The sequence below is a fragment of the Pistacia vera genome, unplaced genomic scaffold, assembly GCF_008641045.1.
Source record: "Pistacia vera cultivar Batoury unplaced genomic scaffold, PisVer_v2 Contig213, whole genome shotgun sequence".
Taxonomy (NCBI): Eukaryota; Viridiplantae; Streptophyta; class Magnoliopsida; order Sapindales; family Anacardiaceae; genus Pistacia; species Pistacia vera.
In genome coordinates, this window is record NW_022196017.1 from 1,098,203 (window position 1) to 1,124,007 (window position 25,805).

The following is a 25,805-nucleotide window of genomic DNA, read 5'->3' on the forward strand; positions in this document are numbered from 1 at the left end:
TTTCTCAGGGTATTTCTGTTAACTTTCAAACTGACTGGATCACTGGTAGACCGGAAAACCGGCCCCTTGAACGGTTCAAGGGGCAGTCCGGGATTAAAAACATTGGACTATATTATGTTGAAAAAGAAATTAAATCTTTAATTGGCTGATTAATACTTAGAAATGTAGAATTATCATAACAAATATAGGAGTTATAACCTATTAAACACCATATTGAAGTGCTAATGGTGGGAGAATTCCAAGGAGATGGTGAACTAGCTGATACAAACAACTCTTTCACCTTCTGTAATTCAAAACTGGGTTAAGAAAGACTAGCTTCATTCTAATAAATGCCACTTTAATTTGACAAGAACCAAATTATACAGAAAACTATAACAAAAATAGAGAACAGAACTTCTGAAAATGGATCTTATGCTGTTGCCTGGTATGCCATCTGGAAAAATAACACTGTCCCTCATAGGACTTCATAAGTGAAACAACCATCTATTTCCTGTCCATGTACACAAAGACGTGTTGTTATGATTGTTGCGATAACATAATCTCTCAAAATGTAAATGCGACGATGATGCTACATGGACAATGTTACATCCATATGATAAAATATTAGTCCTAAAATTTATAGCTTTCCAGTTACAGGTCATGGCACAATGGATGAGTTAAGTTTTACTCAGAAAACGAAATCACCCACCAAAACTTCTATTTGGGTTTCTAAAAGACATACTTGTATCAAAGCTACTCAATATGCAACACTATTAAGTGAAACAATAAAGAACAGCGAGTTTTGACTGACCTTTTGCTCTTGAGTGGCACAACTAATCCTCTTTTCTCCAGACTTTTGTAGCGATCCTTTACAAGGGTGCAACAACCCTTCATGTAATAAAAAAGAAGAAGTAAAGTTTCATTTTTCAGGGTTTGCACAATAACATGTAACTTAAAGGATAATCAACAAGAATGAAAACTCAGCATACCTTTAGTTTTCTAAGGGAGCCAGTGATTTCTTCAGATAATAAGACTTGAGTAGGAGCTGGCTCAAATCTGTAATAAAATTGTTCGTTAATATATCAATTGTGCTGAAAGTACTATCACAAAGTTTTGCAAATACATACAACTGGAAAACCACAATTCTAAAAATATTTATGACATTTTTCAAAATATTGGGAAAACCTTCAGCTTCTAATCAGTTGGATGACCTCAATCTCCGTCCAGCTTCAGTTTTGCTTAAAGTTATACAACTTAAGATGCCTTAATTTAAACTAGTTATACGCCTCAAACTAGTTGGAGTGAAATAAAAGGATCCAAAAAATGCTGTTTTAGATATTGAAAAGTTCTTAGTTTCATGTTTTACTTTGGTGATCCACTTGGGAATGGAAACATACTAAAATCATGGAGAAAACATTACCCAGAAGATGATTCTACCAATCAAAATTCACTTTGTTACTTCAACATTTGCTTCTATTTATGCACTTAATAAGCAGGAAACCAAAAAGGAATAACAAAACTAAAAATATGTCAAATTTTTTTAAGAGGAAAGGAAAACAGCATACTTGTGCTTTCCCAAGCGTGGTGGACAAGCCTTTAATCTTTCTTGCTTAGCTACAACTCGGCGCAGATGTCTTTTCTGCTTCTCCTCGTCCTCTTTGGCTATTTCTTGAATAATATCATCCAAGCTGCAACCATAAGAAGAAAGAATTAGTTAAGATGTGATTATTACAAGTCGTAGTAGAAGAACAAAAGTATATTACCTGTCAATTTGTTTGGAAAGTCCCTCCACCTTTTTCGACGCAGATTCTTTTCTCTCCAGTTCTTTACGTTTAACTCTCTTATTCAACTCCACTCGAGTCACTGGCTTTGTTTTTTTAGATCTGCAACATAGCATTGACACTGGATGACCCCGAGGTATTTTTTATGTTCATTCAAGCCACTTTAATTTTATTGGAAGTAAAAGTGATGACAAGTATGCAAAGAACATCCCATCCCATGTTTGATAAGGGACAGAAAAGCAATGACATTTAAGAAAAGTTGCAAAACTATTATACAAGCAACGTGTCATTGCAGAAGAATTCTTCATTGTCAAACATCAAATTTAACAGAATCATTAACAACTAAAATAGCCAGTAAAACATAAAAAGCTAACCTGTTCTCAAGTTCAGTTTCTTCATTTTCGCTCAAATTCTCCACATTTTCATCATCACTGCCATTATCCACCTCAAGAAAGTATCTCTAAAAGTAATAATTTTTTGTAAGGCTCTGGTTAAGGCATATAATTAAAAATGCAGATTGAAGTACTTCACAATTTTTAGGGGACATCATACAATCACAATACTCACACCACAGAGTTCTTAAATAAATGATAAGTGCAAGAAACAAAAGCAACTCACATCTTCTTCATCAATCACTTTTCCTGGAACAGTTATAGGAACTGGTTTAGGACCCAATTCATTTTGATAGATTTTCTGCATTTCTTCAGCAACAGCTACAGCCAATGATTCCTGGATTGAGATAAACGAGATGAACAGGTTACTTTCTGGAAACTATATGAGCCAGCAAATAAGAAAGCATCAAACAAACATTGAATTTACCTGATGACTTTCAAATGAGGGATTGAATGAGCACCCTGCAGGTTCAACTTCTACTGCTGGAATAACCGAAGGTTTAGAGACCTGTCAATGGCTCTACTGTCAACTAACAACCATCACAAAGCTAAATATAAATGCCCATCATCTTAAAAGTACATTCAAACATTGCCTCTATGATTCAGAATGACTTAATGACATCATGGATTTCATGTTATATACCAATGAGATAAAACACAATGAAATTAAAGAAAAAAAACAAAAATGATATCTACAGTGTCACATGTAGAATAGATGCTCAAAAGCAATTATGGCAGCAAAAAGGCATTTCACAATTGCATTTAAATAGTAGTAACAATAGTTTACCTTTTTCGATTTATTGTCACCTTCACCTGCAAAATTTTCATAAGAAGTGTCTCAAACACATAATCTAAAAATAAAACCCCTGAAAATGCTAAAACTGATGGTTGTGCAAAATACCTTCATTTGACCAAATGTCAGCCATGCCAGAATCACTGCTACCATCACCCTAGAGAAAATAAATTGAAACGCATAATCAGTTTCATCCAATATAGAAACATATTGATATTACTCGTATAATTGCTGACCTTGGGAATATCTTGAGTCAAAAGTTTTTCTTTTGCAATGCCTTTATCTTTTTTCTTCGATTTCTTCTGCTTTGACTTGGATGATGGCAATGCTTGAACAAAGGGATTCTTTTGCAGTACACTATCACATCGCAGCACCTTCTCCCTATGTTTCTCAATCTTCCTCTTCACAGAAAGATCTGGCATGAAAAAAACCGAGAAATTCAAGTCACAAAAATAACAAAACCAATAAACCTAGAGCAATGATTCTCACAAGCAAAAGTTCACTGGTTTCATAAGCAAAATCTTTACATTCTGAAACCTAATAGCAATACTCATAAGCTTTCATCTTATCACCATCAACAACTAGAGTATAGCTTTCCACTTAAATTTTCAGCTTCTTCCAATTATGTTAACTTATATTAATACTAAGCATAATTTAAAAAAAAAAAAAAACAAATTCAAAGTTAAGATAAATAAAGACAGAAACAAACGAAAGAGAGAAAAAACATACAAATTAACATCTAAATTACTTGTTTTTCACAAGCAAAACCCTTAATTCTCTGAAAGCTTATAAAAACACGCATGAGTTCTCAACCTTATAATATTGCTTTCGCTTAAATTTTCAATAGTTTGTTACTCAGCTCATAAAGAAATGAAAAAAAAAATAAAACAACCCATATTGAGTTAAAAGGTTAAGGTTAAAGCAGAGCTAACCTTTGGACTTGTCAACAAAGAAAAGTGATTCGTTAGGAAGCTGAGAGAGAGAACCACCAGAGAGCGCATCTTTAGTTGATTTCTCAAAGTAATCTTCTATGTCCTCTGTGCTTATGTTTGCCCTCCATGCTTTCTTTCCCTTTCTCGACCCTTTAGCTTTCTTCCCCATCTCCACTCTTCTTCTCCTTGTCTGCGCACTAAAAGAGGCCAAACGGTGAAGAAGAAGAAGCAGCTTTTATATCATTCTATGATTCTCGACCTTTTAATTGGGCCGGGTCGGGCTCCTTTTTGCTGGGCTGAGTTGGGCTGAGCCCCAACCTTCTAGATACACCACAAATTACTCTAAACCCAGGTTTAATAGAAAACTTCCGAAAAGTGGACACCCGTCACCATAGTTCATAGCTCTCACTTAAACAAATTTATTAATTTAATAATTCCCCGACAATCTGCAGAATTTAAAGATAAATAATTTTTATTATAACAATTCCTAATGCATCCAGGGCTCCTGGATTACAATCCTGGAGGATAAAATCCAATGGCTGAGAGAGAGACAGCATGTGGGCGGTAGGGTCTGAAACATGTAGCAGGCAAAAACAAAACCGGGGAAAGTGGAGCCTCTAGTTTAAAGTAAGTTTCGGTGTTCCAAGAAAAGTGAAAACTAAATCCAGGGGCCGTAAAAAGTTACACCTCTCAACATCATTCCTTGATCTATAAATACCAAAGTCTCTTGCTTCTTCCTTACTCACTCAATCCAGTTTTCAAGTATTTGGTACAAGAAAAAGAAGAAAAAAAAAAGAGCACTCAGCTAGAAGAAGATGGAGGCTGTTCAGTCCTGGGTTTCTGATCACAAGCTCACCAGCATTGGTAAGTAGAGACTATTCTGTATTTATGAGAGCGTCTATATTAGAGAATGACTCGATAGTTAGTTATTAGATTAATTTATGATGATGCGAATGTTTTGCAGGAGGAATATGGGCAACGGCTATTGGGGCATCACTGGCTTATACACGTAAAAGGACTCCTCTGAAGCCAAGCCTGAGGCTTATTCATGCCAGGATGCATGCACAAGCAATAACATTGGCTGTGCTTTCGGGTGCTGCAGCTTATCATTATTATGAAAAGAGTGGAACCAAACAGGAACAGAATGCTGATAGTTCCGCAAAGATTCACCACCCTGGGGCCTGATTGGGATGCCTCTAATTAAAGCATCAGTTTTTCATGATGATAATGTAAACTAGCTACTATAGTATAGCTAGTAAATTATGATAATGATGATAAATGTAGTAGTTTAACATATTTTAATGTACTTTTCAGATAAGCTTTCTTATATTATATGTCACTCCATGTTATAAGATTGTAATATGAATTAAAATATGAAAATCGAAACCTTCGAGCCAATGGTATTTAACCTCGGAGATGGTAAAGAATTGTTCTTTACTGCACATATTGAGGAGCAGGTACAAGGAAACAAGTAGATTTCACCATCAATCCGTGGGCTATTTTCATTTCTCTTTGAATATAAGTCATTTTACACGGTTCTATTATTTGCTGTTGGCTCGGGCCACCAAAGTCTGGAAACCTTACCCGTTCATGCTTGTTTAACAAACCCAAAAATTGATGGCTTGAATAATAATTTATATTCTGAGTATGTGATAGATCATGATCAAACAAATTCCATATATGTTGATGATCAAGGGATGGTTATCATAGATGATGATGTGGGCTAGCTACCAGGCTGGCTTAAGAAATTATATAGAGACAAAAGAGAGTGGTCAACACAAAGAGGTGGGTTGCCATGAACATATTTGCTGTTTGTGAGGTTGGAAAGTCCTTTTCTGCTTCCTAACTTTCTGATTCTTCTCTAAACAAACCCCTTTGTTTATTATCTTTCTTTCTGTATAACTTACTCCATTAGACATGGTCACCAACTTCCCCCAACTTTCTTTTACCTCTTTCACAATCTAATCCTCATCTTTCTATACACTATCACCTCAAAGTCCACATGATTAAAGGATGGTTTAGTCATTTCCTTTAAAATAAAATATGCCCACCTCAATCATTATGGCTCTTTTGTTAACTTGATTAAAAAATTGGTTCAACTAATAACAAGGTTTAACAAACCTAAAGTATTATTAACAATCAAGGCAAATGTCAGGAGGTTCTTATATCGAGTTCTTCAGAACAACAAACAACTTCTTCTCCTTCTCCTTCTCCTTCTTCTTGTTCATAGTTTTGTGTAGATATGGATTGCTCTATTTGCAGCTCCATGCCATTTATGTTAAGGCCTCCGAGGAACACCATATGTGGAGCTTGTTTTGAGGGAGCTAAAAGTGTAATCACATTGATGAACAAGATTGAAGGTGATCATAATAAAGCAGCTGCTGATAAATCCAGTAATTCTGTGTTTTCTTCATCAAATTCTTGTAAGGCAAGCTCTGTTTTCATGTTATTTTACAATTGCGTTTGTTGCTTTGGCAAGTTTGATTGTTTAGTTTTATGATTTAGGAAGCTTGCTATCTTTTAGCCCATGAATATAAAGGTTATGACAGTCTAGAGATCAAACAAAATAATCTAAATTTTAAATCAGTTGAAAATATTGCCCCTATTTTACCTTAAATGAAGAAGAATATATATGATAACTATTGAAATAGAAGTGGCAATTTAAGTTAAAGCCCAATCCATGCTTAAATTGGGCTAAAAAGATACTAAATGATCCTAAAACTTTTGGCCCAACTAGTGGGTTCTATTGGGGTCTATGCCTAACCAATATGGTAGTTTTTAATACTAATTTTGGATGAGCAAGTTAGAAAACATTCATTTAAGCATATTATTGTTGAATTTCACAATCCAATGCTTAATTTTGGGTTCATAATCTTAAAATTAGCTGGGATGATTAATAAAAGTATAAAAATTCTTTGCCAGGTTATATCTTGCAGCCATAAAATATATGTCGACTATTAATTATGTCTTTCTTTGAACATGATCATAAATCATGATCTATTTCTTGTTGTATTAATGCTCTTAGCCACTAGCAAACCTTCTAAAAATGGTGAACAGCATGAAAGAAGTAGAAGTGGAGCTGAACAAGAAATTAAATTTTCTTAGTGGGTTTGTTACTGCATTCAGAGAACAAATTCACACCGATATACAAATCAAGCCTGGCAATAATGGACCTCCGCTTCCTGCACATAGAGCTTTACTGGTAACTCTCTATTAATTTTCCTGCCCTTTCTTCTATCTTGTGGACCTTTTCTTATTTTTTTTGTGAATTTATGCGTTATATATGCAGGCGGCAAGATCAGAAATCTTCAAAAACATGCTAGATTCAGATGGATGCAAGGCTCCACCAAGTGATGACACCATTACGCTCCCAGAGTTGAACCACGAGGAACTTGAATCTCTTCTTGATTTCCTCTACAGTGGGAGCTTGGCTACAGACAAAATGGAGAAGCATGTTTATTCATTGTTTCTTGCAGCTGACAAGTATGAGATTCCATACTTGCAGGAGTTTTGTGAGCGGCATATGCTTGCTTCCTTGAACTCGTCAAATGTCCTTGATGTTCTTGAAATCTCAGACGTTTGTTCTAATAAAACTTTGAAGGAGACTGCCTTGAACTTCATTGTCAGAAACATGGAGGACATTGTTTTCTCACCTAAATATGAAGCTTTTGCTCCCAAAAATGCTCATTTAAGTGTACAAATCACAAGGGCTTTTCTTTTGGATGCTAAAACCAGGAGAATCAATGCTTAATTATGATTGGATATCTTATATGATTGATCAATGAAATAAATATTTTTTTTTATTCTTATAATAAGATTGTAATTAATTAGAGCTCTGACATCAAATTCACCTGATGTTATTAATTAAAGATTTAATACAAGAGTTTGTGCAGTTTATTGCGAGATCCGTGATATTAATTATGTATAATTTATTGTTTAAATGGGTCCTAATTAGACAGTGAAATCTACATATCATTCCATGTTTCCTGGAATTGCTTCCCAACTTCACTACTCGTGACAAAAAGATTACCTAATCTCTATTAATGATATTATTTTTTATCTTCTGATTTGATCTAAATCAAAGGGAAATCAAAAGTTAATTTTGTCTTTACATTGAATATTCAAAGTTAATTGGGAGATTGATAATCAGTAATATGAACTAGAAGATCCGGTAAAGTTTAATCTCTTCCTTATTATACAGTAACTTTTTTTTTTTTCATTTTGACACGTGAACCCCATTCCACAGATTCATATTTAACCTCCAAGAACAAGCACATGAAATCTTCTTAATTTTAATGAAAATATATATAAACTATGTGAAATCTTCTTTAACTGTTTGCATTGCATGAATGAGTACTGCTTGTACTTGTAACGTAAGACAATTATGAATTTAATTTAGATTTGCGATCTTCATTCACTTTGGACTTAAACTCAAAATTAAAGATGAATTTCTTGGTTAACAACAACATTGCCAGCCTTGGCCTTGCTAAAACACAAATTAAAAGAAAGTGGAGAGCTATATTTTATATAAATATATATAAGAACACTTATGTTATTGATTACTCTTGTTGATCAGCATTTCTACTCCAGTTTCTAATGGCTTTCAATAAGGCTTGTTTCACCCCTTGAGCGTCAATGCTTTCACCATTTTCTTCATCCTGCAACGAGTAAAAACATGATCGTATCAATACATGGAGAGACGTATACATTGATTCTTCATGAAATAATTAAATTAAGAGGTTGTTTTAATTCTTACTAATTCTCCGCCAACTGCTTGTAAGCTAAATGTGTCTGTACAAGAAACCCTAGCGTCCAGCACATTAAGACCCAGTTCTTCAAAGGCTTCTAATATGAACACAAGTAGGCCTTGGCAACTTTTCTTCGAAAGCACATTTATAAGAATACCCTTTTCTAGGTTTTCTACAGTAACCTGCTGTGAACACATAGACACAGAACTTACATCGATTACTAGCATAGTTGTTGCCAAGAAAAAGAACAGTAGATGATTAATAAATTGATTGACTTTATGAAGTAGAAAAATAGATGGAGCATACAATAGGCAAAGGGTTTTGGTCATTTGAAGTTTGTGCATTTGCTATATCTTGATTGAGTCTTTCTACTTTCTGTTTTAGCTCTGCAATGTACTTTGATGCATCTACTATGATTGATGTTTTGTTGAGCTGCCACGAATTGAACAAACAGAATCAATATATATATATATATATGTCAGAACCCACCCGGTTGAACATTTTTCATTTCATCAAAATCATAGATTAATTCATTAGTAAATAAATGTTCCAAAAAGACACGAAAATGATAGATTTATTCGAAAGCTAATAGACCTAAAAGAAAATTTCCCTCCTGCAACTAATCAAAAGTTTGTTTATTATGAAGTTTTTTGAGCATGGATTAATTAATTAAAGTCAATAATAAGTTTCCATTTGGCTAATTAAGAACGATATATATTGGAAGTTGGCCGAGGAAACAAATTTATGATGACGATGAAGATAGAATTTAGGTGACAAGAAAAGGGGTAGGATCGATATGGAGAAATAAAGAGAAGAGCAAAGGATTTATATATACAATTGAAGAAGAGATAGATATATTAAATGGATTAGGTATGAGGAAGAATTGAAAGAAGAAAGCCAATGAAATTGAAGGCTTCAGAGATAGACAGAGAATTTACAGCATGAGAGTTAGTAATTGAACGAAGAAGTTGCAGCTTCCCATGCAGTGCTGCTATCTTGTGCTCCCTAGAAACCATGGTGTAGTTTTCTCTCTTTTCTTTTTCTCTTCTCTTTATACTCTTTCTCTCTTTTCTCTCTCTTTTTTCTTCCTATCAACTCAGCAAGGTCTGAGGCTGTTTAAAGAGGGGATGAGCTCTCAAATCTATATGATCCTCGGCCTGTTGCCTTCGCACATGACTACCTCAGTTTCTCAACAACAATTAAATATTATATTCTTCCTCAACTTACCAGATTGCCCCTTCTCATATTAATTCCAAACATGCATACGAAATAATGGAATTTATTTGGTGGATGATAATTAATATACTCTACTTTAGCACAATTTGCATCCAAATAAAATAAAACTCCCTATATATATGAGATTGGTTATTAGTAAATTAAAATAATTTTTTGTTAAATGGACCATATGTTATGATAATGAATTTAATATATTAGTATATTCCTCCAGATCGATATTCTTAAAAAATAAAACAATTAGGTCAAGATAAAAGTGAGAGTCCAAAAATTTTAATGAAAAATAAATGCCCAAATCTTTTGCCACCCCATGCCTTTATCATTTCAATAATAATAATAAAAACTTGAAATATAATTGAAAAAAAGCATTGATTCCTCATTTCTTGTACTAGAAATAGACATATATATAGGCATTGTATAAATTTGAACATCCAAAAGTAACACTTTATTGCATCGCACCAATTGATTATATATAACTAGAGAATCAATTTATAATCCAATTATTATAGATAATTTTGCCTTATTTACCTTCCAAACTACCATAAATAAAGTATACGAATTCTATATAAGATTATTACTCTATCTATGTTTTGATCTTTAGGCCAAGTATCAAATCAATCATATCAATTTGAAGATACAATATCTATGAATAATAGGAGTTCTCAAATTTTATAATAGGTTTGATTTGCAAAAAGGGTTTCGTCTTTTTGAGAAGAAAGAAAAAAAAAATAAAAATAAAAAATCGAAATGGGTATATTGGGAAAAAGGAAATGAAGGATATATAAATGGGCATTATATATAGATTAGTTAAGAAGAAGGAATGGGGGAATCATGAGCTCGTGATGGAGAGGTAGTGAAAAATAATGGCCATCGAAAGAAGTGAAGGACGGTGGGAAGAAGCAACAAAAGAAGGTTTAGTTGTGAACTTAGAATGCCTCCAAACACTCCTCACGGGGGGCTTTTTTAGACTCCCTTTCTCTCACCAGCCGTCACCTCTTTGTCTTCTCTCTCCACACATGCCATTTCTACCCTTTCTCATCACCATCACCACTCCATTAATATGATCTTAATTCTTGGAAAATGAGTAAATCAAGTTTAGAAGCCAGTTACATCATGCTTTAACTTGATTAAACTAAGTTTTATGTGCTTAGGAAAACCTATATTTTGAGAGAGACGTTTTCTATATAATCAAATACAATTTGTATAGCCGAAGAAGTCACATGCAAGCCCGGCTATTGGCTTCCATACAAACCTGTCGTCTCCTCGAAGTTGAACTGCCTTTTCCATTCATCACACTCTCTCTTTTGTACTAAGAACATTAAACATTGAAAATGATCGGGTATTGTTGGTCCTGTCGCTTTATATAACGATGTGTGATTTCATTAATTATCTCTGAAAAAGCTTCGATCCGGCCATATCTTATTTGCTATATTTCGATCACAAAACCTGATTAAGAAGATGAAGAAATTAAAACTTTTGTTACCTAGCCAGCTACATATATGATCTCTGATCCATGAACGTGTCACGAGATGTTATCAACATATGTATTTCACAGTTCATATGCAAGTTTGGAGTTGGCTCCTTGCTTCCAGCATTGTCTCCATTCCATACAGACAAATCACGTACCCACCTATTCACGTGTGCACTTTAATCATTACAACAAAACAATACTCTCCATACATTTACACTGCTCCAACCTTGTCTCTTGCTTTCCCTTATAGTCTTTCTTTCCCTAGCTAGGGTTTGCTACCTGTTTATCCGAAAATAATTTTCCAGAGTCGAATCTTAATACCTAAAAACTGTCTTAAGACTTCATTAATTTTACACTAATTTCCGAATACTGTACTAGTCGTAGTATGAGTCAACTATTGAATTGATGTTTCGTTTTGAATAATGATGCATGCAGTGGAGTTACAGTTATTTTTTCTTTTGTGCAGTAGCGGTAAGTGTACAACTGAGTGTGTTTACACTCTCCGCCAAATATAAACAACTTGTGTAATGTCCAATGGCATAATTCAAAATTTGAAAAAAACTCTGAACTTCGACATTTTTTCGAATGAGCGTGATTGGATGCTTATCAGTATATGATGATGCAACGAAAAGGGAAAGAAAGATACAAATTAAACAGATAGGCAATTTGTCTTCACACTTTTGGAGGTCTATTCGATTTCGAGCTGTGTCTCACAGAATTCGCTTGCGTCAAAACAAGTTAAATCAACCCAGTCTTCTTCTTTACACTTCAATTATGGAGTCATCATAAAGTGCGCATGCATGAACTTCTGATTAAACTCTTCACCAGAAAAAGAAGGGTTGAAAATTTCATTAACTCTTTTAAATTAACCTTATTGGTTTTGTGTTGTTTGCAAAAAAGTTGGAGATTGAGAAGATTCTTTGCAGCATTTGGTTGTTCTCATTCGCAGGTTTCATTCTTATAATATTAATTGTTTATGGTATAAATAAATAATTAATTGATTAAATATTGCTTATTATATATTCGTATTGTATTTGGCAAGTGATTTGGGTAATGTTTTAATCTGCTGATCTGTACACGTTTTGGTGTCGACTTGTATATTGTTGTAAATGCATGTCATATCATGTGACAAAATAAAACAAAACACAAAACAAAAACAAAACAAAAAAATGGCATCAAAATAATAATTATTAAGAGCATATTTTAGAGCCCAATAATGCAAATATTGAAAGTACTTCTAAAATCAGAAATATTGCTCGTGACATTCTATATACCAGTTGAAAATTGAAATATTTTGACTAGATGACAAAGCCAAGACACTCTCATGCACCATCTTTATCATTTACTCGAATCAGAAACTTATCCTCGTTCTGAAAATTTCACTCTCTCTTTTGTCATCTCTAATTGTTCAACAATTTTTTAAAAAAGTTTTTATATATTATATGCTTTTATTATTCTTTTCCCTCTTCTCAGATTACATGTATATATAGATTTTATGTGTAGGATTCTTGTGACTGACTCACGTGAGTTGCTCTTCGGGAAAGCACATTCACATGAAAATGTGACAATGGAAACAAAATGCATAAATCTATAAAGTAATTATTCAGTGATGAGTGTCTGCNAGATGACAAAGCCAAGACACTCTCATGCACCATCTTTATCATTTACTCGAATCAGAAACTTATCCTCGTTCTGCAAATTTCACTCTCTCTCTCTTGTCATCTCTAATTGTTCAACAATTTTAAAAAAAAGTTTTTATATATTATATGCTTTTATTATTCTTTCCCCTCTTCTCATAATATACATAGATTTTATGTGTAGGATTCTTGTGACTGACTCTCGTGAGTTGTTCTTCGGGAAAGTACATTCACATGAAAATGTGACAATGGAAACAAAATGCATAAATCTATAAAGTAATTATTCAGTGATGAGTGTCTGCCCTCGTTGTGCATGGTGGGAGATCAGAGAAAAAGAGAGTGAGAGAGAAATTCTTGTTGGAGAGATTAAAGAATCCACAAGGATAAAGTAAATAACAAAGACAAGATGTGGAGTAATTGAGTTCATGAATATATATAATATTAATCAAATTACAATTATAATGATCTTTAATTTATTGAAGTTAATCGAAAGAGAAGTCACTTTCGAGTTCTCTCTCACATAGAGAAGTAGAATAAAAAGGCCTTTTTGATTAGTCGTGAATCTTGGAGTTCTTATATCCAATGTTTTTGCTAGCTGCTGCCTGCATAGAACATCTATCCTCATGCAAACAAATAAACCTTACACTCTCTTGACAGCTATATCAATTTGTCTTTTCTCTCGCTGAATTCTTTCACCAAGCAGTATTTATGTATATGATCAGCAACATTCGGTGTTCAATTACAACATATTAACAATATTATGGTGAATTAACCTAACTATAGCTTGAAAGTAAATAGTTATAATGTAAAACGTAGCAATGTATTTAGAGGTAACCCAGAAGACAAATGATTCTTTAGATATATATAGCAACATATATAGAGGCATCCAAAATTTAACCTGTACCAAAATGTTCTAGTGAGGGTTGAGCAAGAATTTGACCCCACCGATTGTGACAAAAGGGTTGCAAATTTTAGGTTCACGGGGTCGGTTGTGAACTATCTGAAAATAATATAAATTCTTGTTCAATAACATGCAATCACTAAAAAAAAATAAAAAAATTATAGAAATATATATGGAGCAAATCAAACGAGACTAGCTAGCCACCTCTTGTCCCTTGTTTTAACATGTAAAAGGCTTATAAATCTATTCGACGTTTTCAATAAGTGCTTGAAATTGTTGTGTCTCTTTGTTTATTTTTGGATAGTATATGAAAGGCAGGTAGAGATCGTTGCGTTTTGAATTGATGTCTTCCATTGGCTGCAATTAACTTTAGTTGTTTGGAAGAGAGAAGAAAAAGTGGGGTATTTTAGCATTTGGAAAGAGACTTTTCTCCAATTTGTGAACAATAGGTCTTTGCTTAATTTGTCTTATACATGCGGCCACAATAGAACACCAGAAAACATAAAATTTTCCAAGACATTGAATGAAAGGATTGGCTAACTAATTCCCGGCAAGAGATGGTAATTAAATTGACATTGTATAATTTCAATGCAAGCTTATTGCTTCTTGTGTTTACACATGCATGTTAGCTCTAGCTCTAGCTCTTGGCTTTAATTTTTCAACAACCAGTTACTTGCATATATATGTTTGCACTAGGTAAAAACGGAGAACAAGAAGAGGAAAACTGAAAAGGAAATAGAACCATAACCTTCAGCCATATATTACGTAGATGCTTATGGTAAGAGTACTACTATAGTACAGGTAATATTATCCCCACCTACACCCTTAGATTATGTTGCGAAGGTTAATTGGATCAATGATCCAAGGGTCCAAATGAAAAATATCATCATCGCGGTAATATAACAAAACTTAATTTTAACATAAACTTGTCAATTGAGCAATACTTTAACTTCATCTAATGGTAGATTGACTATTGAATGGATGCCTCCACCTCCAAATCATAACATAACAAAAATCATCATTTTGAATCAATCAATTCATGACAGCTTCCTTTAGAAGAGAGCCTTTTTTAACTACATGTTTGCAAATAGTGCCATGCTGAGAAGGTATACATAAAAGGCTAATGCAATCGCCATTTAACCCAAACATTTGGGATCAATAAGCACCCACCCCAGATATTGGGGCAAAACATCGATCATATATAAACAAAAAACTGAAGGGATATATTCTAGATTTGTAACTATTGAAGTGATCAAATTAGAATTGACTTAGATTATTGTTTAGTGGTCATTAACAAATCTGAATATCCGTAACTGTTATGATATATTCTTGATGATGGCTGACGGATTGTTAACCATTTCTGATCACAAAACACAGTTGCCATTTTCCCAAGCAACAATGCATCTGCCTAATGTTTCAATTTGACGAAGGCTATAGCTTATGGAACAAGTTATACTCTAGCTGTATATATCTGGTAAATGATCAACTGATAGCTATTCAAAACAAATTCAACAAATGAAAAACTGGTGTGTTTCATGCAATATATACTTTCTGCCTTTTCCAACTCGCTATAAAGCTAACATCAACTTAACCATATTCCATATCTAGTTAGCTTCCAAAACAAACATGGGAAACCCATTAGGCTTTAAGCAATATTTATTAGCATGGCTCATTTTGGGAGGCATTACTTTGCTACAAGCCATGAGTGGCACTCGTTTCATTTACTCAGCATGCTCCAACCTAATGAAACGACATTATGGAATCTCCCAAATGCAAGTCAACAATCTTATTGTAGCTTCAGAAAGTGGAAAGGTCTTTGGATGCTTTCCAACTGCTGCCAAAAAGTATCTTCCTGAATGGATGATCTTAGTAATTGGCTTGATGTTTGGGTCAGTTGGATATGGTGCGCTGTACTTGTCCATATCCACAAACCATCCCTCTCTATCTTACTGGCAAATCTTGTTCTTCAATGTTCTTGCAGGAAATAGCATTTGTTGGATCAACACATACTGTGATTTGCTAGCGGCTAAAAACTTCAAGCATACGCAAGACACAGTTACTGAACTAGCATCGAGCTATTCGGGGTTGACTGGGAAGATATATACTTCTTTAGTTGAAGGAATTCAAGGGAGAAAATTGGTTTCTGAAGATTCTAGCAAGATCTATCTCCTGTTGAGTTGCCTTGCCCCGGCTACTGTGGGGTTACCCGTGGCATTGCTAAACTGTGTAATCAATGTGGGAGAATATGAAGAAGCAAAATTGTTTCCCTTTGTGTTTGTGATTGTTATTGCAACTGGGGTATATGCCTTTATTGAAAATACTGCACAACCTTTTACACAAATGTCATTAAAATTAAGAGTGGTCAATTTTATGCTGGTGGCAATGTTACCACTTGTGGTGGCATTGCTGATGGCCGCAAGGTATATTATCACATTAGCAAAATATGACACTCAGGACACCAATGAAAGAGTCAAGATCACTGTTGAAAATCATGAAACGGTTGTCACAGAGAAACTGGCAGTGGGGAATGAGAATAATGGGTTGAAAAAGCTAGTGAAGAGTGTGGATTTCTGGTTGTTTTACATGATGAATATGTGTGGGGTTACACTGGGAATGGTTTATCTCAACAACTTAGAAATAATCTCAGAATCGCAAGGTTACCATAAACCTCTATTTCTATTGGCAACTTCCTCAACATTTGTCTTCTTTGGAAGGGTTTTTTCACTCGTTTTCACTTGGTATACAAGGTTTGAACATCTATAGCTTCAAATAACCTATATATTCATAAATTGATGCCAATTCTTAAGCAAAATATTATTTGTTTTTCAGGGAAACATCAATAATCTCGAAACCAGCATTGACGATGCTGATAATGACTTCAATGCCTTTGGCATTCTTCTTGCTCATCATCAGCAGCAAGATGTGTCTATACATCAGCACATGCATTATTGCAACTGGTCTTGGAGCCATAACCGCCATCGTCTCATCCTCAACATCAGAGTTCTTGAGCACCAACTCCAATTCTCTTATTAACCAAACCAATATTATTCCTACAAATGTTCCCTTAGGCACTTTACTCTTTGGTTACTTGGCGTCTCTCATTTATGACAGAGATGGCAGTGGAGACCATAAATTATGCTTGGGACGCTTGAAATGCCATCATTTAACTTTCACTATCTGGGGATTTATTTCTTCTATTGGAACTATTCTAAGTTTTTCTTTGTATATTCGAACACGGAAGAATCATTCACAGAAATTATAGTGAACAATTTCTCGTTCATAGTCTATCGATGTAAATGTTATGGCGTTTATAATATCAAGTAGCTAAGCACATGTCTCTTCATTTATTTAAGTCAGTTAGATTGTAATAGATGTATGAACATGCATGTGTCAATAATTATATACCAATATGTTTTATTTATCAACATTTTCTTATATTTATCAATAACGTTCAAATTTACTCTTTAAGTTCATAAGATTAGAATTGATTCATGGCTAATAAATGGTTAATTTAAGGTAAAAAAAGAAAAAATTAAACTAGAATGATGAGAACTATATATCCATGAAGAATTAACAACTCACGTTTACATAAGATTAAAGTCTTTTATCATTGTTTAATTGTCCAATAATACGATAATATAAGCTATAAATCAGTGTCTTATATGATATAATTTACTAATTTAGACCTGGTAATAGGTCGTCTTGAAATAGTTTTGTGTCATACTACACTTGTGTCGTGTCAAATTTACTTATATCAAACTTAACCCGTTAATTTCTTGGGTGTAAATATGAAAATCCATAGTAAAGCTTAGTTTAGCATATATATATATGTATGTTAATTTGGGCTAAGAGGATTCGAGTGTGGGTTACATTTATTGAGCTCGTAATGAGAGGGTCCAATAAATTATTATCAAAAGGTTAGGTCTCATTTCCAAACACACGATAGTTTAACCTCATTCTAAAAAGTATTGTCCTTGTGTGCGTTATTAGAAATGAAGACAAGTCCTTCGATCAACAATCGATCATTTTCAGAAGACAAAGAAAGTTTGTTTGCATCAAACTATAGCACAATCAGGTTTGTCATATCTTTAATTTATTTATTCAATCTTTCGCAAACTGTAAGTGTGAAGACCAAAACGGTGCCGTGTCTCTTAACCAACATGTTGTCGTTTCAAGCATGAATCTGGACCATCAACTTTGAGAAGATCCAACGGATGTGCTTAGTCTATCCTGGTCAACGATATATAAGTGAACTTTTTCTCTTTAGGTTTAAAAGTTTTCTTTTTCGATTGAAACAGGGTTAGATATTGCTCTGCTAGGGTTCATCCTTTGTTCTGAAATCTTGGGTCTGTGTAACGGTTGAGTGATTGATTTGTCATTCTGTTTGAGGGGTTTTGTCTCTCGGTTGGCTGGGATTCTTAGTGTATAGTTTCCAGGGCTATTAGTTACCAGATAGGGTGATTTCAGGTTTGATTGAATCTTTCAATCTTGTGTCTGTAATCTGTAAATAGCTTTCCTAATAGTGCAGTGGGCTTCAACGTTTCTGGAGCTCAACGTGGACGTAGCCTTCCCATTTTTGGAAAGGTGAACCACGATAAAACTGTTGTGTTCGTAATCTTTTGTGGATGTGTTTATTTGGTTATAATCTGTGGTTGTGTGAGTGTGTTATTACAACACAAACTAATATGTATGTCCTGTGTTTATCATTGAATTGACACTTTACTAATTTTGTGATTCAATTATTGAAGTTGTATGAATTAGATTTGTGTTTATATTCATGCTATTAATCTTACATGAAATGTCATAGATTAAATAAGCAGAAGCTGCACATTCCTTGTTTGTTTATTATTTTGAGATACATATGCAGATTTGAAAGCCATTTCTACACACTAACCTACATCCCATCACATGCATTTTCACTTTTCAATGTTTTATTTAATTTATTCTACATTATGTACATGAATGTTTAATTTTATAAAAGTGGGATTACACTCTGTTTTAAAACCCAGATCAGACCGGCCGGTCAGACCGATTCTATCGAGACTCAAAAGCTTCTTCGGTCCGGTTCAAGGTTTAGGAGTGTATTGTAATATTTCAAATTTATAGGGACTAATTGTAATTTTAGGAGTATTTTGGAGATATGTCAAAAGTTTAGGGATTAATCGGTAATTTTTTGGGGGTACTTTTAAATAAATAAAAATTTTAGGAACTAATTTGAAATTTTTTAGGGATATTTTTTGTAATATACTAAAATTCAAAAGATTAATATGTAATTTTTTAAAAATTAAATTGTTACTGGCGTCACCAGTTTAACTGGCCGATCTAACTGGTTGGATCGATTGACCCGTAACTTGAGTAGTAAAACGGGTTATCCTCCAATCCGAGTTTTAAAACAATGGGTTTACGTATATGAAAATGGCGATACGTAAGAAGTGGGAAGATTTGGTTTATCTTTCTTGATATTTATTCTCATATAAATAAATTACTCGCCACCAATATTTACCCCTTAAAATTCCAACAATATGATAGGATGGGTTGGGTTGGGCCAGAAACCCTTAAATGGGCCTAATTTTGAAGATAAATCCAGATCTCTCTACGAACTACCAGAATTTCCCGCCAGACCCGATTAGCTTGCTCTGTTATAAAAACTTCACATAAAACAAGAGCAAAATTTGTCGCTTCAAATGGAAGCTAAAAGAAAGAGAAAAGCTCTCGCGGATTGCACCAATACAATTCCTCCTCCTTCTTCCATTAAGAAACCCTCTTTCTCTTCTGCTATCAAAAAAGTACTCAGTGAGCCCAAGGACAAATCCGTAATTCAATCCAAGTCCAAGTCGGCTGTCGGCGCCAACGCCGCTGATGAGAACCACAGCGAAACTGGAACCAAAACTCCTAGCTCCTCTTCTGTTGCTTCTACGCCAGTGAAATCTTCGAGTGTTTCTGGTAATGTTTTATTTTGTGATTATTTGGGGATTTGGTCATCTAGGGTTTTTAATTTTGAACTGGGTTTTTCATTTTGTTATTATTATTATTTTTTGTTTTTGGTAGAATTGAAATTAATTTCAATATTTGTATGATCTATGTGCGCGTTTTATGCTTTAATTAATTATTTTAAGAGTCAATTGATAATGCCTTTAATTATACTGGAAATGAATTTAGCTTTTACTTCAAGCTTAAATCATGAATGCATGTAATTGGATTTTGAGTTCGTTTAGATATACATCGGATTTTATACCCCATTTTGAGGTGAGGGGTAATTAATACGTGTTGCGTGTTCTGACTTTAGGTGCAGGTGATGAGAGTCGGGTTGTTGAGCCGTGTTCGGTTTATAGTAGAAGAAGAACCGCAGAAAAAAGGAAGTATAAAGGCAAGGAAGTAGCTCTGCCTTTCGACGGCTCTCATGCAGTTAGTTTAAATACCGATATGTATGAATATACACTCTCTTTTTTAACATTTAATTTGTTAGGGAATTTAATTTTTTAATTGCAATTTGAGTGTTTAAACTTTATCTGAGAAATGATGCTGTGAGTGGGTCAATATAATTATGGAATGTAAAGAGAGTAAATCATAGCCATTGGTAATGAAAATATTAGTATCATACTAAAGCTATTCAGGGGATATAGAAAGTAATATCTGTTGTTATGTTACTATAAGATTCTATTCGAATATTCATAATTAACCACCTGAACGCTGAAAGTGTAATACTGTTCTTTTCTATTGCCATTTGCGGTCTTTACGTCTTTGGGTTTCTGCTGCGCTGAAAAAATGTTGAGCTTCTGTGTGGAATACTGAAAGTGGAAGGGAAAAGAGATAAATAAAATGTTTTGATGGACTAACTACCAGTTTCCACTTTACTTTTAAAACTTTCCTAGATCCAAGTAAGCAAGAGTGTAAAAAAATGTTGGGCTGGTTTTTTGCAATCATATGAATTCTTCAAGCTGAAGTTTTGCTTCATTACACTAGAAAAGGATTTGTAAATATGTTGAATGATAAATTTGCTTCTGTAGTCAGATCAAAATCAAGGCAATGCAATTTAATTCACATGAAAATATGCTACTTCTTTATTTTTCCCTGTATCTGAATGCTTTTGTATTTATCTATATATTCTTTATACTTTTGTGCCAATTTTCTCTCTCTTTAGGCGTTTTTTATATTAGCTATGTTTTCTCTGCATCTATTTTTCCTTTGTTGCTATATCTATTAATACTGATTCTATGTTCATTCCTTTTATACAGAGTCAAAAGCAAGGAAGATGGAAAGACTTTTCCATCCAAGTCATCTATTAAGCATCGTAAAAAGGTTTGTATAAATTTGGTTTCTTTAATTTCTTGTTTGTGTGCATAGATGTTCTAACTCTATTTTGTATTTGCAGCATTGAGGATGGCTGTTTTTTTTTTTTTTTTAAATTTTATATTGAGACAATAATTCTTGATTTTATTGCTTGAACATATTGTGTATGAAATTTGGGCCAAAGAGTGATCACTTGTCATAGTCACTTGCTTCACTTTTTTCATACAAATTCCCAAATTTTGTTTCTTCTGAGAGGACAGGATATCCTTCATATCAGCATTTGCCTTTTATTTATTTTTGGCTGAAATTGGGGTCCATATTATAAAACCTGTTTTCTAGTCTATCTATAATCTTACATTGCTGTTTTATTTTGCCATAGTCTTATGTTTCTGAAGCTTCCTCCCTGGTTTAGCATAGAAATCCTGACTTAGATTTTAGGGTGAGCTGCTGCATTCCTAGTCATTTGGCTGAGATCATAATCTATATGTGGTGTTCATGCAGAAGAAGGAAGATGATTCCCTGCATACCATGTCTCAAGACTTTATTGAGAAGCAGAGAGCTTACTTTGCAGAGATTGATGCATTCAAACTGTCAGAAGAGGAGGCGTCCGATCAGTCGGAATAGATAGGAAATGTAAAATTTATGCTGCGTTCAAGGCATTCTAACTCATCAAATAGTAACTGTATAGTTAGAACAGTTTTATATATGTTGTAATAACCACTATGTTAACCACGATGTAAGTTCCTTAAATCTTTTTGTAGGAAACAATTATACGCAGTTGTAATTCTGGATAGTACTTGAGAAACAGGCTCTGTGAAAGCAGTATCAAGGGTTTTTCAGAGAAAGACTTGAAATGATATCACAAATTTTTTTAATCTTTAAAGATAGGGCTAAATAGCCTTATATATTAATTCATATTCAATAATCTGTTATACATAATACAAATAAATATTATTTATTTTAATTGACTTTTCTGCAGTTGGTCCTGATTTCTCCTTCACTTCCTGTAAGAGGATCGATGTTTCCCATCTTGACCATAGCCTTGGAAAAGTCCTCGAAAAATGCAGAAGTGTTTGTGGCATATGTTTGGACTAGAGAATCAGTAGAACTGTTCCCATTGTAGAGCTCCTGGTCTGAATGAAGAAGACCTGTCTTATTCAGCAAATTTTGATAATATAAATTATCAAAACAGGTTGGTGTTTGGAGGTCAAGATTTTCTAAAGCATCATCGTTTCCAGAAAATGGGCAGCTTTGCTGCAATGAATTGGCAAAACAGGAGTCAATATCTGTATCATTGTAAATATGTTGTCTAAATGACGTGCACCTCGCCAAGCCTATTGTGTGAGCGCCTGCAATTCATTTAGGGAATTCAATTAGCAAGAGTGTTGCCATAACATTGCAGTATGGACTGACTGGAATCGAATTGATTACCGGAAAGAGCCACCAAGTTCTTTAACGAGAGGCCATGTGCAGAGAAGCTTGATATGAGAGCACTTAGATTAAAAAAGGGTGCAGGAATTAAGGAGTTTGCAGCATCCCTACTAGCATTGGTTGAATCTCTTCTTCCCAAACTAACTTCCCACGGAGGACCCCCCAGCTGCAAATTAAGCACATAACATTTTACTTAAAACAGATATTAAGAATCAAAAAATTAACTTTGATCTATTTATTGAACATGGAGATTACATAAACAACTGAGTCTCTAGCTGCAATAGCAAGAATATCAGCACAAGACACTACTCCAGGGCAAGCTTCCTCAAGTTTAGCTTTAATCTTATCAATGACATCGTATCCTCTAGCTGAGTTATTATTGGCGCCTGCTGTTTTTTCTCCTACAAAGGTGGCGTTATCATCCAGCAAGATTGATGCATCACAGCCCTGTTCATTGTCTTAATTTAATGGTTAGTTCATAGAATGTAACACATCATTAGCCTAGCTGAAAAAATGTGAACCTCATGTAGTATTACTCACATTAACAAAGCAATCATGGAAATGCAATCGAAGTAAAGACGCTCCCATTCGAGTTTCATTCTGTATTGCAGCTGCAACTTCTTGCTGTACAATTGATAATGCATCTGGGCATTTGGACTGGTAGTAATCTGTGGAGAGTTGGCTATCTGCTCGAACCGTTGTGCCCACACTAACGACAATCAGGACCAGAAAGAGTAAGTCGTGACCTGCCATTGAGAACTCAACAAGTTGTAATCAATCATAGAAGGTGTTTACCTTTATACTTACACAATTGCTACAACCGCTACTGCACAACCTATTATATTGGACCCTTATCTAATAACTTAAAGCTTTTTGATGAATAAATTATTTATCGTTTTTGTTATTTATGTTTTCTGGATTGATATGATTGCAGCATGACAATGGCTTTTAAATTTTAAGCATGTAGTTTCCTAACTTTTCCTGGAGTGATAGATTAATGTTTTGAGATTCATAAGGTAATCGTTTGGGTAAGTTTTACAAGTAATCTTGCATGAGGAAGGGCCCCTACAAGAACCCCATCAAGGGAATACCATAAATTCTTGTTTCTTTCGTTGAAGCTATGTAAAATTTTTGCTTTTTTCAAGTTAATTGGACATAAGTGTCACCCTTCATGTGTATAAAAAACCAAACGTTGAGATGGTAATAAATCATGGTGGAATTGATTTAACATAGAAATAGTTCATGTTAATCAATAGATGCAAGTAAAATGCAGGGCTTTATAATTTGTGTTTGGGTTTAATAATGAGTTCTTTTGAATTATTGTGATCTTGCCTTCTTGAGGTTTAGCCTCTCCTCTTATTCAATTGCAACATCATTTTTGGTACGTTCCATGACCATCTCATGGCAGGACCACACATGCACAAAACAAAACTAGTAGCACCCAGAAAAGAATTATTTTTTATATTATTATGGGCCACATATAAATTGATGGTATGTCCAAGCTCAAAGCCCATGACAAAAATTCTCAGCTCTAGATCAGTGTTTGGGCCATGATTGTTGAATCTGTTTTTTTTTTTTTTTTTCCATGAAAACCTCAAGTCTCCCTGTACCGAAGGTATGAGACTAATCCCAATCGGGGCTTAGGTGAGTACTCTTGATTATAAGGTGTTTAGTGCGTTTTGAACCCCTGATATTACAGGTAAAGTTCATCCCACTTCAAGCCCAATTATCAGCTAGCCTTTTGCTGCACGAAAAATTCTCTTGTCTATATAATAGGAAATGTTAAAAGATGTGCAATATCAGTGAACTTTGGATTGATTTAGAGCTGTAATACTTCTTTGACAATAGTAAGAAAACTTCTATATCACAAGAACGCACAATTTTATTTCAAAGTAATGTTAGAGGTACAAACAAATCTTACAAAGATTTGTATACAAATTGATGTAGCAAAAAAATAAATGGAAAAGTGAATATGATGAGTTTGACTTTTTGTATTTACTTTTTTACTCGTTTTCTGTCATATCAGTTTGTACACAAATCTTACAAAGATTTGTTTATACATTTAGCATTATTGTATATTTCAATGGAATATATATGAAGTGGGAAACATATGAACCCACCATACCATATCACTAATAATTTTTCAGAACTTATAGTTTATAAACCAGTGATTCAACTTTGTGATACTGCACCACTAAGCTCATATATAGTTGACACTGTACAATATTGTTTCATAAACGAATACAACGACTAGGTTCAATGTATATAATTCATCGAATTTGAGAAACATTGACAAAAACAACACTAGATCTCTCAAAATCACTAAAAAAATTAAACCCTTTTTATGATCTGGTGATGATTTGTTTGTGAAGGTTTATTATGACGAATCTAAGTAAGATTACCGACTCTTTATGTTAGACACCAATCAATGGAATCTATGGTACAAACAAAAGAGCTTCATTGTTCTAGAGCTGGGGACTCACGTCTGTTTCAACAGTGTCACCATTCGTGCAAGTTGTTTATGTATCCTCATTGTCAACGATAATTGATACTTCTGTCACGATCCTACGGCTACAAGAGGGCAACTTATCTCTTGTCTTGTGTTATTTTCTTTCTGAAAAAAGGGTGCAATTATGGCCTCTCCATTAGGAAGAGAGGAAGCTAATGTACGCATCTAAATTTATGGACTCAAATTCAGCATTTTACCTTTACCTCTTAAATTTTATTCTTGAATCTCAATGCATGGCCACCAAATGGGAATATACCATTGCTTGTATATTAAACATGATGAACATTAAATGTATTTCATTGTAACAGTACAATGGTCGGTTGTTTTTGAAGACTTTTTTTTGTGAGAGGAGTTAAGAATAGGGTAGCCACTTCCCCAAATAATTCAAAGTTTTTGGGACATTCAATTAATAAGTTCTCTACTCTCCATCTTTATTGGACATTCAAGTTGATTGTTGACAGCCTTATCACAAACTCAATCTCAAATGGTGGACCTCTTATCTGGGTTCGAGAAGATTAATTTGTCTGATATGGAAGGTGATCGAGACCCAATTGTTTTCAGTCTCTGTCTCCTTAGGCACAGTGAAGAAGGCACTTAGAACACCTAGGTTTATACCTAGCTACCATTACCAAGCCCTAGATTGTGGCAATAGGTTTTATTAATGGCTTATCTCTCGCAGTAGCTGCTGTTGCTGATGCCATTTGCCCT

General features: G+C 34.1%; 6 protein-coding genes across 9 annotated transcripts; 3 read left to right on the top strand and 3 right to left on the bottom strand.

Annotated features, from left to right (window-relative positions):
• Positions 1–337: 337 nt before the first annotated feature.
• On the bottom strand, positions 338–4,077 carry LOC116129712 (ribosome biogenesis protein NOP53-like). Its single transcript, XM_031415430.1, has 12 exons — positions 3,878–4,077; positions 3,182–3,360; positions 3,054–3,102; positions 2,940–2,965; positions 2,580–2,660; positions 2,379–2,489; positions 2,135–2,220; positions 1,743–1,862; positions 1,545–1,667; positions 969–1,035; positions 791–867; positions 338–490 (listed from the first exon to the last, which is right to left on the bottom strand). The coding sequence occupies exons 1-12, from the start codon at positions 4,044–4,046 to the stop codon at positions 484–486; spliced, it is 1,095 nt and encodes a 364-aa protein (XP_031271290.1). The 5' UTR covers positions 4,047–4,077; the 3' UTR covers positions 338–483.
• Positions 4,078–6,081: 2,004 nt separating this feature from the next.
• On the top strand, positions 6,082–7,706 carry LOC116129758 (BTB/POZ domain-containing protein At3g56230). Of its 2 annotated transcripts, none has more exons than XM_031415488.1 (3): positions 6,082–6,305; positions 6,903–7,079; positions 7,167–7,706. In XM_031415488.1, exons 1-3 carry the CDS (start codon positions 6,120–6,122, stop codon positions 7,626–7,628), a joined length of 825 nt encoding a protein of 274 aa, XP_031271348.1. In that variant the 5' UTR covers positions 6,082–6,119; the 3' UTR covers positions 7,629–7,706. The 2 variants fall into 2 exon arrangements, with proteins under 2 accessions (XP_031271348.1, XP_031271349.1); XM_031415489.1 differs by having other exon boundaries at positions 6,200–6,300.
• Positions 7,707–8,226: 520 nt separating this feature from the next.
• LOC116129665 lies at positions 8,227–9,746 on the bottom strand. 2 transcript variants are annotated; one of them, XM_031415385.1, is made up of 4 exons: positions 9,564–9,746; positions 8,932–9,057; positions 8,634–8,807; positions 8,227–8,535 (listed from the first exon to the last, which is right to left on the bottom strand). In XM_031415385.1, exons 1-4 carry the CDS (start codon positions 9,639–9,641, stop codon positions 8,437–8,439), a joined length of 477 nt encoding a protein of 158 aa, XP_031271245.1. In that variant the 5' UTR covers positions 9,642–9,746; the 3' UTR covers positions 8,227–8,436. The 2 variants fall into 2 exon arrangements, with proteins under 2 accessions (XP_031271245.1, XP_031271244.1); XM_031415384.1 differs by having other exon boundaries at positions 8,634–8,810.
• Positions 9,747–15,493: 5,747 nt separating this feature from the next.
• Positions 15,494–16,900, top strand: LOC116129713 (protein NUCLEAR FUSION DEFECTIVE 4-like). Its single transcript, XM_031415431.1, has 2 exons — positions 15,494–16,582; positions 16,697–16,900. The coding sequence occupies exons 1-2, from the start codon at positions 15,494–15,496 to the stop codon at positions 16,898–16,900; spliced, it is 1,293 nt and encodes a 430-aa protein (XP_031271291.1).
• A 2,587-nt stretch (positions 16,901–19,487) lies between these two features.
• On the top strand, positions 19,488–22,034 carry LOC116129686. 2 transcript variants are annotated; one of them, XM_031415413.1, is made up of 4 exons: positions 19,488–19,810; positions 20,160–20,292; positions 21,103–21,166; positions 21,659–22,034. In XM_031415413.1, the coding sequence occupies exons 1-4, from the start codon at positions 19,552–19,554 to the stop codon at positions 21,779–21,781; spliced, it is 579 nt and encodes a 192-aa protein (XP_031271273.1). In that variant the 5' UTR covers positions 19,488–19,551; the 3' UTR covers positions 21,782–22,034. The 2 variants fall into 2 exon arrangements, with proteins under 2 accessions (XP_031271273.1, XP_031271272.1); XM_031415412.1 differs by having other exon boundaries at positions 20,154–20,292; positions 21,659–22,033.
• LOC116129685 (cationic peroxidase 1-like) lies at positions 21,959–23,345 on the bottom strand. The gene is made up of 4 exons (XM_031415411.1): positions 23,129–23,345; positions 22,844–23,035; positions 22,589–22,754; positions 21,959–22,506 (listed from the first exon to the last, which is right to left on the bottom strand). The coding sequence occupies exons 1-4, from the start codon at positions 23,339–23,341 to the stop codon at positions 22,118–22,120; spliced, it is 960 nt and encodes a 319-aa protein (XP_031271271.1). The 5' UTR covers positions 23,342–23,345; the 3' UTR covers positions 21,959–22,117.
• Positions 23,346–25,805: the final 2,460 nt, after the last annotated feature.

Excerpts from the sequence above, each read along its gene's own strand:
- LOC116129712 (XM_031415430.1), bottom strand. The coding sequence starts at position 4,046 with ATGGGGAAGAAAGCTAAAGGGTCGAGAAAGGGAAAGAAAGCATGGAGG. Across the intron at positions 2,490-2,579 it reads CCTCATTTGAAAGTCATCAG|GAATCATTGGCTGTAGCTGT; the intron begins GTAAATTCAATG and ends ATCTCAATCCAG. Across the intron at positions 868-968 it reads GCTCCCTTAGAAAACTAAAG|GGTTGTTGCACCCTTGTAAA; the intron begins GTATGCTGAGTT and ends TATTACATGAAG.
- LOC116129758 (XM_031415488.1), top strand. The coding sequence starts at position 6,120 with ATGGATTGCTCTATTTGCAGCTCCATGCCATTTATGTTAAGGCCTCCG. Across the intron at positions 6,306-6,902 it reads CTTCATCAAATTCTTGTAAG|CCACTAGCAAACCTTCTAAA; the intron begins GCAAGCTCTGTT and ends TAATGCTCTTAG. Across the intron at positions 7,080-7,166 it reads CTGCACATAGAGCTTTACTG|GCGGCAAGATCAGAAATCTT; the intron begins GTAACTCTCTAT and ends TTATATATGCAG.
- LOC116129665 (XM_031415384.1), bottom strand. The coding sequence starts at position 9,641 with ATGGTTTCTAGGGAGCACAAGATAGCAGCACTGCATGGGAAGCTGCAA. Across the intron at positions 9,058-9,563 it reads CAATTACTAACTCTCATGCT|CTCAACAAAACATCAATCAT; the intron begins GTAAATTCTCTG and ends AATTCGTGGCAG. Across the intron at positions 8,811-8,931 it reads ACCAAAACCCTTTGCCTATT|CAGGTTACTGTAGAAAACCT; the intron begins GTATGCTCCATC and ends ATGTGTTCACAG.
- LOC116129713 (XM_031415431.1), top strand. The coding sequence starts at position 15,494 with ATGGGAAACCCATTAGGCTTTAAGCAATATTTATTAGCATGGCTCATT. Across the intron at positions 16,583-16,696 it reads CATTTGTCTTCTTTGGAAGG|GGAAACATCAATAATCTCGA; the intron begins GTTTTTTCACTC and ends TTTGTTTTTCAG.
- LOC116129686 (XM_031415412.1), top strand. The coding sequence starts at position 19,552 with ATGGAAGCTAAAAGAAAGAGAAAAGCTCTCGCGGATTGCACCAATACA. Across the intron at positions 20,293-21,102 it reads GTTAGTTTAAATACCGATAT|AGTCAAAAGCAAGGAAGATG; the intron begins GTATGAATATAC and ends CCTTTTATACAG. Across the intron at positions 21,167-21,658 it reads CTATTAAGCATCGTAAAAAG|AAGAAGGAAGATGATTCCCT; the intron begins GTTTGTATAAAT and ends GTGTTCATGCAG.
- LOC116129685 (XM_031415411.1), bottom strand. The coding sequence starts at position 23,341 with ATGGCAGGTCACGACTTACTCTTTCTGGTCCTGATTGTCGTTAGTGTG. Across the intron at positions 23,036-23,128 it reads TCCATGATTGCTTTGTTAAT|GGCTGTGATGCATCAATCTT; the intron begins GTGAGTAATACT and ends GACAATGAACAG. Across the intron at positions 22,507-22,588 it reads GAACTTGGTGGCTCTTTCCG|GCGCTCACACAATAGGCTTG; the intron begins GTAATCAATTCG and ends AATGAATTGCAG.